The sequence below is a fragment of the Bos indicus genome, chromosome 9 (assembly GCF_029378745.1).
Source record: "Bos indicus isolate NIAB-ARS_2022 breed Sahiwal x Tharparkar chromosome 9, NIAB-ARS_B.indTharparkar_mat_pri_1.0, whole genome shotgun sequence".
Lineage (NCBI taxonomy): Eukaryota > Metazoa > Chordata > Mammalia > Artiodactyla > Bovidae > Bos > Bos indicus.
Window position 1 is genome coordinate 68,436,633 of NC_091768.1, and position 15,321 is coordinate 68,451,953.

The 15,321-nt window shown below is 38.0% G+C and overlaps 1 protein-coding gene across 10 annotated transcripts in view; it reads left to right on the forward strand.

Annotated features, from left to right (window-relative positions):
- L3MBTL3 (L3MBTL histone methyl-lysine binding protein 3) overlaps window positions 1–15,321 on the forward strand; it is a 104,970-nt gene that overhangs the window by 23,692 nt on the left and 65,957 nt on the right. For 6 of the 10 annotated variants that reach the window (XM_019967416.2, XM_070796148.1, XM_070796146.1 and 3 more), the window contains 6 exons: window positions 6,329–6,440; window positions 6,812–6,886; window positions 8,343–8,502; window positions 9,648–9,780; window positions 11,560–11,644; window positions 13,301–13,392. In XM_019967416.2, the coding sequence (XP_019822975.1) occupies window positions 6,329–6,440; window positions 6,812–6,886; window positions 8,343–8,502; window positions 9,648–9,780; window positions 11,560–11,644; window positions 13,301–13,392 (657 nt within the window). The remainder of the gene's footprint in view (window positions 1–6,328; window positions 6,441–6,811; window positions 6,887–8,342; window positions 8,503–9,647; window positions 9,781–11,559; window positions 11,645–13,300; window positions 13,393–15,321) is intronic. The other 4 variants (XM_019967418.2, XM_019967417.2, XM_019967420.2 and 1 more) reach the window with 4 other exon arrangements.

The window sequence follows — 15,321 nt, forward strand, 5'->3', positions numbered from 1 at the left end:
CAACCACATACTAGCTAAATGAGTTTTGTTTAAATTGAACTTCAGAATCTTTATCTGTAAAATGGGGATATAGGATCTATGTCATAAGCTGGTTATAAGGATTAAAAAAAAATACGTGTAAAAAAATTTAACAAATTCTATCTTTTCTTGCTTTATGGTGTATTATGTAAACTACCTTTTTTATTGTTTCCGAGTCTTATTTTTCTTGTACATTTTTATCCTTTTTCTTCTGAATGGCTTTTTGTGTGTGTGTGTGTGTCAGGTGGATGATGAAATTTATACTTTTTTTTCAGTTAGATTTTAATAATAGAGTGACATCTCCATCCCTGAGAAATTTAGATTGCCTGAAGGTTTTTAAGCAATGGATTTTAGGAATTAACCTATTACTTTTATAAAGGTAATCAGGTAATTAAGCCACTTAGTGGGTATTATAAACTAGGTTATTTGATTTGACTTTTAGACTCATCTAATTACCTGGGTAATTGCCATGTACCCAGTTTACTTTATGTGCTGTTGACAGTTTGATATCCCACTTAAAAAAATAATTTAAAAAACATTTTCTACTTTAGAACTCCTTTTATCCAAAGAGAGTCAAAGACTCACCAGTTGATTATATTGCTTAGGACTCACTTGCTCTTCATATTAAAATTTGAGTTGCTTAGGAGATCTAATTGAGAAATTTATTTTTTCACAATTAAGTTATTGGAAAGAATTTTAAATAAATCATGAAATGTACTCTCCTGCATCATACTTTGCCTATTTGACCCTAGAAGCTCTTCTTTTTTTTAATGGATGAAGGTATGTGGCTTTCCTAATGTGCAGTCACTAAGACAACCAGCTGAAGTTAATTCAGGAAATACATAGAAGTCAGTTTCTTTTCATGGGAACAGGTTTTTATATGCTTCAGTTTATTGCCGTTTTGGAAGAACTTTTCTCTGTAAAAGCCTCATGATTGCTGGCCAATCAAGTTACATCACTCTTCTGCTTAAAATCCTTAGCAGTTTCCTGTATCTTTCGTGATAAAGTTCAAACCCCTTAAGTTCACCACAAAAGGTTTTTGGTGGTCTGACCATTACTTTTCTCCCCAGCTGCATCTTGTTTCACATCTCCATGTCACCCGGTTTCCTTTCCAGCCCAGTCAGCTCGTTCACACCTTGGTCTCTTTTTACTGGTCCCTGTTGCTGGAGTCCCCATTCCCCACTTCCCACTGGGCTAACCAACCCTTATAGGAAGCAGAGTGCAAAAGCTCCTTTTTTGGGTGCAGTAGCAGAAAGAATAGAGAACTTATTCTCTGGTGAGCTCTTTGTTTCTTGTGCTTAGTTGCTCAGTTGTGTCCGACTCTTTGCGACCCCATTGGCTATGTGGCCTGCTAGACTCCTCTGTCCATGGGATTTCCCAGGCAAGAATACTGGAGTGGGTTGCCTTTTCCTTCTCCAGAGGATCTTCCCGACCCAGAGATCGAACCTTTGTCTCCTGTGTTTCCTGAATTGCAGGTGGATTCTTTACACACTGAGCCATCAGGGATTGGCCCTACGCCTTTTACTTTAAGTCACTTATTTAACCCATTTGAGGCAGTTTCTGTCACTGATGTTAGTTTACAGATGAAGTAAACAGAGGCCTGGGGTGGTTAATGTCACTTGCTCAAGGTCAGACAGTTAGTTATTGGTAGAACTGGGTCTTAAAACCAGGCTTTTCTGATTTTAAAATGGATTCTCTTACACTGCTATTCAGTCTAACAAGAGAAATGTTTTCATATCAAAAGAGATGAAAGGAAAATGTTAACAGCAGTTTAGAGGCAGTATTATGTTAGCTGGAGGGATCAGGAGGGTTTTGGAAACAGATGTCACGTGAGCTTTCAGGTGCCTGAAAATAGGTAGAAGTCTGTGAGGACTTTTTGGGACGGGGATGGGAGAAGGGAGAGAGAGGGACATTCAGAAAGGGGGTCAGCATCAGGAAGTCCAGTATTAGGGGAGACCAGGAAGTGTCTGCTGGTCCTCTTGTAGTCATTAACAAGACATTTTCACTTAAACAAGCTTTGGAAACTTTACTGTTGTCTCATTTGTTCCTTTAAAATGCACATCAGTGTTTGTAGATTAATATCTCAGGGCCAGCTGTAAGAGCAGGCAGGCGACTTAAGTGGTGAGGCTAGTGGAAAGATGCACGGTAGGGCTTGCTGTCCCTAAGCAGTTCTCTACCTAAACTTCTTATACGATTTCTGAAATTGATCCACAGAGAATTATTCCTCTGTGTCATAAGGATTTAGCCTTCCAGCATCCCTCAGTAAAATGTCGGTACACTCCCAACAGTGATAGCATCTTATCTCGAAAGAATAGTTGCCACTTAACCGGGAGCAAGACCCAGCAGCAGTGATGCAGAAACCCAACTGGAAAATTCACTACACTCTTTGTGCAGGGTTTTGCCTTGTCTTGATTGGCGTTCAGAACACTTTAGTTACTAAATATCTTTGCCCTTAAAATAGATTGGTAAGTAGAACTCAACATTTATTTCAATGTAGTAAGTAATAAAAACAGTAATCTCAGCAGTGTCTTTTAATGATCTGTTATTAAAGACAGGCACAAATAGGCTAAAGATCCTTTGTCTCTATAAGCAAAAATAAAGAAGAGAATGAATCAAAGGTAGTTTAAGCCAAGACAAACAAGTAAAACCTTCTCAACCCCTTATATATTTCAGGCATAATTGTTTTCTGATTGACCTATATGTATCCACTAACAGAAGAAGTTAGTCTCAACTGATATGCTTGATTTGCTTTATAAAGCCCTTTTATAAAGTTTGTAAATTTTTGCATTCTTGATTGTAGAATAGAGTCAGTTGCTATTTTTTTTTTACTGCTTTTAAGGTGTCTAAAAGAACCAATAACCTGGGGAAAAAAGTGATTTTATCAAGTTTCTATGGTTCTAGCAGCATTCATAAAAATGTTACCAATTTCAGACTTTGAGCATATCATAGGATACTTTAAAAATACTTTGAGGTTAATGTTTTATTATAAGTTACAGGTGTACAATTTAGTGATTTGCAATTTTAAAAGGTTCTAGTCTACTTATAATTATTGACATTGGTTATATTTCCCCATGTTGTACAATATATCCTTATAGCTTATATTGTACCTGATAGTTTATAACTCCTAGTGCCTTACCCCCATGTTGCCTTGTCGCCTTTCCCTCTCCCCACTGGTAACCAATAGTTTGTTCTCTATATCTGTAAGTATGTTTCTTTTTGTTATATTCAGTAGTTTGTCGTTGTTTTTAGATTCCGTATATGAGTGATACCATAAAATATTTGTGTTTCTCTGTCTGACTTGTATCACTTATCCATGTTGCTGCATATGGCAAAATTTCATTCTTTTTGTGGCTGCATAGTATTCCATTGTGTGTGTGTGTGTGTGTGTGTATCACATTTTCTTTATCCATTCATCTGTTGGACACTTAGGTTGCATCCATGTCTTGGCAGTTGTAAACAATGCTGCTATAATCATTGGGGTGCAAATATGTTTTAAAATTAGTGTTTTGGGTTTTTTGATATATTCTTAGGAATGAAACTGTTGGCTCATATGGTAGTTCTGTTTTTAGGTCTTTGAGAATCTTCCATAGTGTTCTCCACAATGAGTACACCAAGTTACAATCCCACCAAAGTATAGGAGGGTTTCCTTTTCTCCATATCCTTGCCAAAATTTGTTGTTTGTGTCCAGTTTCATGATGGCCGTTCTGACGGTTGTGAGGTGATGAAACATACAACGACAGTGGTTTTGATTTGCAGTTCCCTGATGATTAGCGATGTTGAGCATCTTTTTATGTGTCTATTGGCCATTCGTTGTCTTTTTTGGGAAAATGTCTATTATGTTCTTCTGCTCATTTTTTAGTTGGGCTGTTTGTTTTTTGGTGTTGAGGTGTATGAGCTGTTTAGATAAATAGATGTTAACCCCTGTTGCTCATATCATTTGCAGGTATTTTCTCCCATTCAGTAGGTTCTCTTTTCCTTTTGTTGACGTGTACTGTGCAAAGCTTTTACATTTAAATAGGTGCCCCCCTTTGGGCTTTTATTTCTTGTGTGTTAGGAGATAGATTCCCCCGGAAATATTCCTATAATTTATGTCAGACAGTGTTCTGCCTGTTTTCCTTTAGGAGTTCTGTTTTGTTTTGTTTTGTTTTTCCCCAGCGGTATAGGATGCCTTTAAACTTAATGAACCCTATCCACAGATAAATCAATGTCTGCCCTTAACCATAATTTTGCATTTATTTGATGTGATTTATCAATCCCTGAAGTCCATCCATGGGTCCCCGGCTTACAGGAGTTAACCGTGTTCCTAAGTGCATTGTATCTTTACTTTGTGCTTAGACTGTAGGTCAGTTACTGGCAGTGAATATTAGGAGAAGGGAAAGATAACTAGAATTAAATGTTGTTCTGTGGGAATATTATCTTTTAACTTTAAACGTGAGCCTAAAACTCCCAGGTGTCACAGGTCTGAATTTTAATGTGAAGATCCATTCAGCTGCACTCTCTTTCTCAGCGTTTGAAATGCCAGCGTGTAGTTTAGCAGCAGTCTGGAAATTTGAACCACAGAAGACTTTCTGTGCAATGTAAATGTTTTGTACTGTTTCCCACATTTTGTATTAATATTTATCAAAAAGCTTAAATTAACATCAGCATATAATAAAAGTAAACTTACTTACCTGGGCTAATGCTAGTTTTTTAAAAATTCCATTCAGAATTGATTTTCCACCATCATTTTTAACGTCATTAATTAATAATCATGATGGCTTGACTTTTCTACTCTTGCCCAGTAGATGGTACTATCAGCTTTATTTTCAAATATTCTGGTTTCAGTGCTGATCATTTAAAACTTTATTTTTTCCCAACAAGTGAAGTTATTTTTAGCTCTTTCCTTCCCAATTGACTTTTTACCACCTCTTAAACTGACATTTTTAGGTGAATCCACAGGTTTAGTATATGCATGCTACCTGGGAACTTGTATCTGAAATATATAATAGGGAGAAAACATTTTCACTTTCCATAACTATGTCACTTGTTCTATCTAGAAAGCTTTTAATAATTGTGGACCATGTGCAGAAAATTGTTTAAGGTGCTATTTTCACCTGGTGGAAAGAATAATTAGTTGTAAATTTGGCTGAAGATTTTTCTGACTTGTAGACTGAATCTAGTTTGATAAAATTAATCATTCTGTTGGCATGTTGACCAAACAGATTTTTAATTGGAAAATAGAAGGCCTCATTTTAAATACTGCATATTTGCATGTTCATATATTTCTGGGAGCGATCTAAGAACTTTAAGCCAATGTTTTATGATCCTTTTGAATTTTGAGCTTTCTAGCTCTTTGTCCCCTGGTAAAATTAGTGAATCTCTTATGTCATTCTGTTTTATGGGAAAACAGAAGGAATACAGGGTAACTTTGACTCTCATGAATGTGAGTTAACCTAGCTGTTTCAAAGAGGATGGGGCCCCTGCACACAGGTAGTGGTTCAAGGCTTTCAACACATTATGCCCAGTATGATTCCACAGAGGATGCCCAGGAGATTGCAGAAGAATATTTGGTTTGAGGCTTGCCATGAGATGAGGTGAGAGGAAATTTTCAATATTTGGGGTCCAGAATACCCATGAAATCAAAATGCTCTTACTTTTTAGTGGTAAACTTGGCCTGAGGCTAGTAGACTTGTTCAGATCTCTCAGATATTACCAGTTGTTTGGGAGGACTAGAAGTGAATGACTATAATGGAGAATTCTAAAGAGCAGTGAAAGAGGAAATATAGAGCCTGGGGGGAGTCCCATGACTCATGCTTCAGCCTTCCTTCTTCACATCTTGGAATATGGAGATTGGATGTACAAGTCAGAATTTCTAAAATGGTAATTTTTCCTGCTCTTTGAACTAGGTGATCTTGGGTGAGACAAGTTGATTCCTGGGAAAACAGTAATTCTGCTTTTACTAACTTTAATTATTAAATAAACCGTAATATGAAATGTGAAAAAAAAAAAAAGCCTTAGCCAAAAAAACAGTATTTGAAATTGGGAGCCAAAGAAGTGAGCTGGCAACTCCACGGGACAGTGCAAAAGTGGTGGCTTGTGTTGTTAAGAAGTGCTTTGCCGCGTTGTTCTGTTCCCTCTTCCCGAAATTCCAGATTTTTTAAATGCAAAGGTTTTCATCGTGGTAGTGAGTTTATCTGGATATAATTGGGGCTTATCTGAATATAATTGTTGAAATTAACTCTTAAAATGTAGACTCTAAGTGTCAGCCTTTAAATGGTGACAGTTCTGAACACTTTTATAAATTCTGCCTCTTTTCTTCTGTTGCTTCTAGTTCCGTGTAAATGAGTTTGGAGCCCTGGAAGTTATTACAGATGAGAGTGAGATGGAAAATGTTAAAAAAGCAACAGCAACTACAACTTGGATGGTACCAACTGCTCAAGAAGGTAAGAGTGGGCCATCTGCATTGTCCTTTCTCTTTTTTTTTTTTGGAGAGTTTTTAATGTAAGACTAAGGTTTTATAATAGGCTGAACTTTGAAAATCCTGGGTGATCTTCATGTCACATATTCTTAGGTAAATTTCTATAATGAAACTGATATGGAACCAGCTTTAATATTTTTGAAATAACTGTAAAGTGTCTTCTTTCCTCAAGCCAGATCTGTCATAGCACAAGGTTAATTGAAAATTACCAAGTAAATTCATGTTGTAATAGCCTACCCAGGTGATTTAGCCAAAAGCCTGCCACTTTTTTCTCATCTGCTCCGATGGTTGTAACTAACACCTATATGCTGATGACTCCTAAATCTATATCTCCAGCCCCGACCTCTCCCCCGAGCTCCAGGCCCGTATTTCCACCTGCCTACTGGACATCTCCACCTGGATGTCCCACAGGTACCTCAAACTCCACATGTCTAAAATGCGATTCATTTTCTATTTCTTTCTCCCCTCCCCCAACCTGCTTTTTCTTCTGTAGCCCGTAATATCAGTTGATGGTAGCACCATCCATCCAGTGGACAAGCAAGGAATCTAGGAGTCATCCTGAATTTGGTCTCTCCCAGCCCCATAGCCTATTACTGAATCCTCTTGGTTTTTGTTTCCTAAATATGTCTCAGATCTGGCCTTTTCTACTTATTATCACTGCCGCTGTCTTCATTTAGGCCTTTATCACCTCTCACTTGAACCACTGCAGACATCTCTTAAAAAATCCCTCTGCTTCTGATCTCCCCCAATTTATCCAGCACACTGAAGTGAGAGGAACTGATGTAGATTGCTTATCTGACACTTCACCAACTTCTTGTTGTCTCTTTAGCAAAACATACAAAGATCTGGGTGACCCGCACCCACATGCTTGCTTTTGTCTCTTTGCTCTCTGTTCTGTTCTTTGTACGCTGTGTTCTGGCAGGGCCAGCAGCACTGAATTACATAGAATTCTCCCAGGACTATGTGGTTTCATGCTTCCTTGCCTTTGCTCACACTGTTTCTTCTGGCCAGGATGCTGTTTCTCTCTTTGTCCAGTTGGTAAATTCCTCTTTGGCCTTCAAAACTCTATTGAGGCTTTCTATCAGAAAATCTTTTCTCGAACTACCCACTGCCCCCCCCCGCACCCCCACCCCGGGCTGGATGAGTCACTTCTTCCTCTGCACTGCTTCTGGAACTTGTTCATGCTTCAATTATTGCATGTATCACATTTTATTATAAATATTGGTTTTCTTGCCTGTCTTCTCTTCTAGACTGTGAGCTCTCTTGGGCAAGGTCTGTACTATCATTATCAGTGTCTAGCATAAATGGGTGCCTAATAAGTGTTTGCTGAATGAATGATTAGCCTAATGATTCAGACGAAAGGAAGTGTGGACTCCTAGACAATATGGATAATTATGATTCAGGAGATCTGCTACATTAAAAGTAAAATAGAAAGATGATTCAGCCCATTAACTAAAACTCATCAAAAACATTATATAACATAGATAACTCTTTTTAAATTTTGTCAAAAAGATAACAGCTGTAAAGGACTCTATGGACGGACAATTTCATCTTCTGAATTTAGTGACTAATGAAATTTTCTTCCATTTTACTTTGAACTCTGTAGAAAAGGCATAAGACAAGCTTTTGCTTGTCTTTTCTACAGGTGTTTTTGTTATGTAAATGATTTGAGTGATCCCAGTCCAGCCCATCCACCTGTCCCTCCCAAAGGAATGATCAATGTTCATTCATTCATTCAACAAACATTATCCTTTTTATTGTGTTGCTAACAAAATTATTAGAATAAAAAGTTTAAATGTATTTTGCCACGATTTTTGTCATGGTTTTAAGTTTTTTTTTTTTTTTTTTTCTTCTTTTCACCTTCTAGTCTTTTCTGAGAAGACTGGAATGCCTTTCAGGCTGAAGGACCCAGTGAAAGTAGAAGGGCTTCAATTCTGTGAGAACTGTTGTCAGTATGGCAACGTAGATGAGTGTCTTTCTGGAGGGAACCACTGCAGCCAGAACTGTGCTCGACATATTAAAGACAAGTAGGTTTTTGCCCACATTCCACTTATAAAATGAGTTTTAGAGTCCAAGGGCCTGGTGCTTGGAAATAGAGAGGTTTAGTGTTCTCTGACGTCTGTCATCCAAATGCCTCCCCCCCCCCCACCCCACCCCACCCCTCAAGACTTTCCCTTCGGAGGCACTTGGACCCTAATCCCACTGCTGGACCAGGTGGCTTCAGTTATACTGCTCATGTCCTACCTGCAATACAATCTTGGCCTCTTTCTTTAGTCTTTTATTTACATTAATTTTCTCCCCAGCCAAGAGTATTTAGATCTCTTTGGGCTACATACACGTTTTAGTGACGCTGATCCTTGTGAAAATGTACTTGGGTTTAAATTTTAAGAGTTCTTAGGCAATTGAGCTAAAACTCCATGAATGAAATACAGCTTCCCCTGACTGAGCATCCACTAAATGGCCATAGTGAGGAGTCTTGTAATTGTGTCTCTGTGATTCTCAGGACAGACTGAGGATTCTGAGACAGGGCCATCAGCTGTGACTGATGGTGGTGTGATTGCCTTGCGGGACTCTGATGAGGTCAACTTATCACTAACAAGGTGTATTTCCTGCAAGTACTTGTCTACTGCAAATAAATGACTTGGTATTTATGTTCTTTTGGAGTTTCTCATGTATTTTAATTAGCACAGGCTGGGGAATTGTCTGTTTTTGTTGGCCATCTGGTATTTTGCCAGATTACATTTGGCCTTTTTTGATTGAACTTGGCATTCTCAATAATTGCTAGATTGTTGCTTTAAAATCGCCACCAAAGACTAGGATAGCTCCAGATAATCGATTCTTTTATTAGTATGGATGGTAGCTGTGAAAAACCAATAATTTAAAACTTGTTAGAACCTGTTTCACCTGTAGGGCTGGTGCCCTTTTAAAATTCTATCATTAATTACATAATTATAATAATTATATAAATTAATATATAAGCTAATTTCCACTTTTTGTCTTGACAGTGTCATTCATGATTTTTGTCTGAAGTGTCTCTTATCTATGATATTCTAATACATACACATTTCTCTTCCTGGTTAAATATTTTTAAAAGGTTTTTGCATTGCTAATCAACATGCAGATATTTGATGGGTATTGTTTCCTAGTCACTCTTTTGGGTTTATGAATTCAGCAGAGATCAGAAGGAAGAAAGGGACATGGGAGAAGACAACGAGGAAGAAGATTCTAAGTGTAGTAGGAAGAAAAAGCCAAAGTTATCTCTGAAAGCTGACTCCAAGGAGGAAGAAGAGCGGGATGATGAGATGGTCAGTACCCACAGGGCTTCTCCTTCTGCAGGTGGCACCAGGGTTTCAGTGCTGCTTCTGTGACCTTGTTTTACCATCAGCAGAGTGCCCACCTGTCCTCTCTGTGTGTCACAGTCCTCATCTCATGATGAGAATAATAAATAGTATAGTACCCCTCCCTCAGGGTGAAGAAGTAGGAAGTCCTGAAATTTATTGCTGGAGTGAGAGAGTCACTGGCAGAACCTTCAGTTCTGCAAATTAATTTTAAATTCTTCTTGACAGCAAAATGCCAATCTCATTTTGGTAAATTGCAGACAGATCTTATAATACTATGCGAGTAGGTAGAAAATGGCAGATAAATGTCAGATATATTTAGGGAAAACTAATTCAAAATATGCTAATTAAAACATAAACATCTCTAAAGTATTTATTAGTAGCTCTATATGAAAAGACAACTTTGAAGTCTCAAAGCATTTTCCTTAAGATCAATATTGAGCAATGATTATTGGTTAGTCACTGTTTTAGGAGCTGGGAATTCAGAGATGAATAAGATAGCAGAAGGACAGAATCTTTTTTCTCAGGGACCTATAGTAAACCACTAGGGGAAATATCAGCCTGTGGTAAGCACTGTGATGAGAAGTACAATAGAGCATTGAGATAATCTGACTGTTTCAGGCTAGGTTATCAGGAGGCCTCCCACGGAGGGTGGCTTGGACAGTATGATCTGCATAAGGAGACTGATGTCAAGTTGAGAGTAAGGAGCTCTGCAGGGCAATGGAATTGTTTGAGGAAAAGACCATAATGAAAAACATGTATAGCATGCTTTATTTAAGGAAATAAAGAAGACAAGGTTGCTGAGCCTTGAAGGCTAGAGAAGAGTGGAGTAAGATGAGACTGAAGAGTTCTCTGCAGTCCAGGGCTTTATGGTAAACCAGAGTCATGGGTTGTCACTTTACTCTGAGTGTGCTGGGAAGCCATTGGAAAGTAGAGGGCAAGGGGAATATTTTGATATGATGTTTTAAAATGATCACTCTAGCTTTGACATGTGAGAACAGAGTAGAATCAGGAAAACCAGCTGGACGCTTATTGTAGTAGACTAAATAAGAGGGCTGTTTAAGATAGAAGGCAGTGGTTTTGAGATAGATGCTAAAGGCAGAGTTGGCAGGGTATATGAGGGAGAGAGAAGAATGAGAGATAACTCCTAGCTTTTTGGCTTGAACTGTTGACTGGGTAATCATACCATTTCTTGAGAATGGGAAGGCCAGAGTGGAGTATAGAAATTAGAGTACGTTGGCCATCATGTGTTTGAGATACTTATTAGATGTCCAAGCGAAAATCCCAGGTAGGCATCTGGATATATGAGTCAGAGCTCGATATATAAATAGGGGATATTTAGCAGACAGATAATCTTTCAAACCTAAGGAGAGTGATTGGATAAAGAAGAGAAGGGGATTAGATGGCAGGAGATGTCAGCAAAAGGCCCAAGAAAGAGGGGTGGTGAGGTACCAGGGGACCCAGACCAGAGTGGTCAAGGAACTGAAAGAAGAAAGCTTTTCAAGGAGGTGGGAATAGTATCTGTGCTATAACAGAGTGTAATTCTTGGAAATATTCTTATTTTGTAAGGACCTCAGGCCAAGAGCAACAGAGTTCTCAAGTGACCTATATTCTTTCTTTCTTTCAAAGTTATGAAGTGAAACTGAAGAACAGTGCAAAAAATTGCTTTCTGACAGCTCTCTAACTTTTCATTGGTGCCAATATCATGAACTTTTAAAAATCATAAACTTTTCTGCTTTACCGTAGGAAAACAAACAAGATGGGAGAATCCTGAGAGGTTCACAGAGAGCCCGAAGGAAAAGACGAGGTGATTCGGCTGTATTAAAGCAGGGTGAGTTGATGAAAGGAAGGTTTTACTTGTAATTTTATGAAGTTGAAAATATTTCACACAGGCAGACATTTTAGTCTTAATTGTAACACACACTATGGCAGTTAAAGGATCGTTTGGGGATTTTCTTTGGTTAAATTGTGTCAATAAAAGTTGGAGTTTAGAAGAAGTAGAAAAGGGCAAGGGGAAAATGGAAATTAGCAAGTTTCAAGCAGTATCAGGGAAAACTTGAGATCATTTTCTGTTATTTATTTTTCCATCAGGTAGGTTCTTTTACTTCTGCACTTTGACTAAAACCTCTGCTCTTACTCATTTCATAAAATTTTAGATTTTTTTTCTTAATGTTTTCTCTCAACCATGACTTCCTGACACAGTACCCTTTTTTCCTTCCTTTATTTCTCGAGGAACACTTTATTCTCTGAGGAATCTAGAGCTTAGGCCCTGCCCTTCAGTACTTGGTGGGCTAATTTGCTTCCTTATTCTTCCTGGACCTTGGGTTGTCTCCCCAGAAGCTTCTGTGTGCCCCACTAGGGTGTGTCGAAGGACCTGCCACATCTGCCCGGCCGGTCTTCCATGTTAGGTCACTGTACTTTGCACAGTCCCATCCTGACCTGCCAATCACATCGTTCCCGTGAATCAGGGCCTGAACCCAGCGCTTCTCTTCAGGGTTTAACCACATTCCTCCCTTGTTCGTCTCTTAAAAACAGTTTGAGATGTTTCTACTTGCATCGAGCACACAGCCTAACTTTTACATTTGGATGGCCTTCTCTATTTCATCACTGACATTAAAGGTAGTAAATTCCCAGTTACTCTGCACTCTGCCTCAAAAATGTCTTTGTCCTTTCTGTCCCTTCCCCTTCATTTCTTCTACTCTCAGGGCTCTGGCCCTTCAGTGGCCTTGTTGCTTTAGCCATTTCCCTCTCTTAGGTCTTCCATTTTCTTCCTCTTCAAGAGCTTTATCATTGCCTGTTCTAAGCTCATCTCCAAGTATCTTTCCCTCAATTTTAAAAGGGAAAGGCTTTCCCATCAAGCCTAACATTATATATCCTTTCTTCATTTTCATTTTTTTGTTAAATTAACCCCAAATAAAATTGCTGTAGACTCTGTATCTTTATCATTTATGTGTTCTTTTGCAACTTAAAATTTGGGCTTGGATGCACTGATTTCCCCCCCCAACCCACTTTCTCCAAGTTAGCAGCCAGTCCCTAAGTTACTCAGTACACTGACCTTTTCGCAGTTCTCAGCTTCTTGATTCATTAGGAAAAAACTTTGGAGCATCCTGCTTCTTACTTGCTGAGCTTCCATGATTCTGTTCTATCTTGGCTTCCTACTGAGTCTCCTTCATTTACTTTAAGTTCTTAAAGTAAATGTACTTTACTTTAAGTAAAGTACTTTAAGTTTTTAAAAGTACTTTAAGTTCTTCTGTTCCTTTCTTCTACACTCATTCCTGGGTATACACATAGTTTACTTTTTAGCTCTCATTTCTTCAGAAGAGGAGTCAGGGGAAGAAATTGAGAAATATCAGTCATGGAAATAAGAGAAAATATCAGTCATGGAAACAAGAGAAGAGCCAGGCCTAGGGGTCGTTAGGGAAGTGAGAGTTCACAGTAAGTATCCTGCTCTGGAAATTCTATCAGTTTAGTCTCACTTGCCTTTCAGGTTTGCCTCCTAAAGGAAAGAAAGCTTGGTGCTGGGCATCCTACCTGGAAGAGGAGAAAGCTGTGGCCGTGCCGGCAAAGCTGTTCAAGGAGGTACCGACCTTTCTAGAAGGCATTGTGCATAAGGGCAAAGGAGCTGGAACGCTGGTCTGGAATTAGTATTGCCGTTTCCACTATCTGTCTAGGAAATGTGACTTGGGATAATTTTTTCAAACATATTGTTTTTCATATGTGGAGGGGGAAGTGGGAGGGTAACTATCATCATATATGCACACCTCCCCTAGAGCCACATGTGTGGGCACACAACGCACATACAAGCACACACCTACAGACAGACACTGCTTTCTGTCAACGTTTGTTAGGCTTTCATGCATTGATTTGAAGGAGGATGCTTCTGTTACTACTGAAAAACTAGTAGATAAAGAAAAACAACATAAAATGTCATGGCTTTGAGAGAATAAAGATGAGTTACTAAGGTTTGCATAATATAACGGAACATCAAAAACCAGATTGTTAAATAAACTATAGTAAAAATCTTTTATCAGAAGTGAGTTAAGATCAGTAAAAGTAGTTCTGAGTAGGAACTGCTGTCACTGGGCTAAACCAGGGATCAGCAGACTTTTTCCATAAAGGGCAATAGAAAATCTTGGAGGCTTTATGGAGTATATGGTCTCATTTGTAACAGCTTAACTGTTCTTGTAGTGAAAGCAGCCATAGGCAATGTATAAATGAATGAACATGGCTAATATTCCAGTAAAATTTAATTCACAAAAACAGTGGTCGGCTGGTGTGTCCCATAGATCGTAGTTCACTGACCCTTGATTTAAATGATTTAATTATGTATCACATGATATATAGTAAATCTGCCATCCGTACTTTGTTACATACATATTAACGCACCATTTTTAAGAAGTGGTGAATATTCAATAACAATTTTTTTTGAAAACTGATGAATAGTAAATGTTGAGATGATTACATTTACATTAAGACTTTAATTCAGATATAATAGCAATTGCATATGACTTGTTCTGTATAATTATTTTTTGCAACTTTGGTCCTTTGCATAATAGACATTTTTACACTTTAAACAGTTTAAATACAGTTAATTATTTGAATCAGCAATACATTCATATGATTCAAAATTTAAAGTGCTATAAGAAAATTACGTGTACATATAAGCAATATATAGGCAAATCTTCCCCCTACCTTTAACCACATGATGACATATGTCACATACTGTTTTGAACTTTGCTTTTTTGTCTAACTGAGTTTGGAGATTATTCCATCTCAGTTCATTTACCCACTTCCATCAGTCTTTTATACTCATACATATTTCATCTTATGTTTGTTTCATAATAATACAAACTGGTCCATACTGTGGTTGACATAAATGTCATATATGTATGTCATATATATATCACATGAGTGTTACATACATACATGTGTCAGTCAGTAGAGACCAGCTTAAGTTATTATGGGACAGATATGAGATGAAATATTATTTGTATATATGGACTGCGAGTGTGCTCAGTCATGTCCGACTCTTTGCAACCCCATAGACTGTAGCCCGCCAGGCTCCTCTGTCCATGGAATTTTCCAGGCAAAAATATTGGAGTGGGTTGTCATTTCCTTCTCCACTATGTGGAATGTATAATATATATATACATGAATCTTTTGGTAAGTAAATGCTTTAGTGAATAGCCTCATACACTGCTCATTTTGCACATATGTGGCTATCTCTGTTGGGTAACTTCCTAGGATTAAAATTGCTGAGTCAAAGAGAATGTTCTTTTTTATAGATCTCAGGAGATTGCTAGAGGTTATACAAATTTATATCCCTATTAGCAATGTATTTATACATCTCTTTCCCTAGAGCTTTGCTAGTGTAACCAAACTTTTTGATCTTTATCAGTCTGATAAGTGGAATCTATTTTACTGTAATTTTACTTTGTATGACTCTTATGGGGGGGTTGATCATCTTTCCGAATATGTAAAACATTTGAATTTCCTTTTCTGTCATCT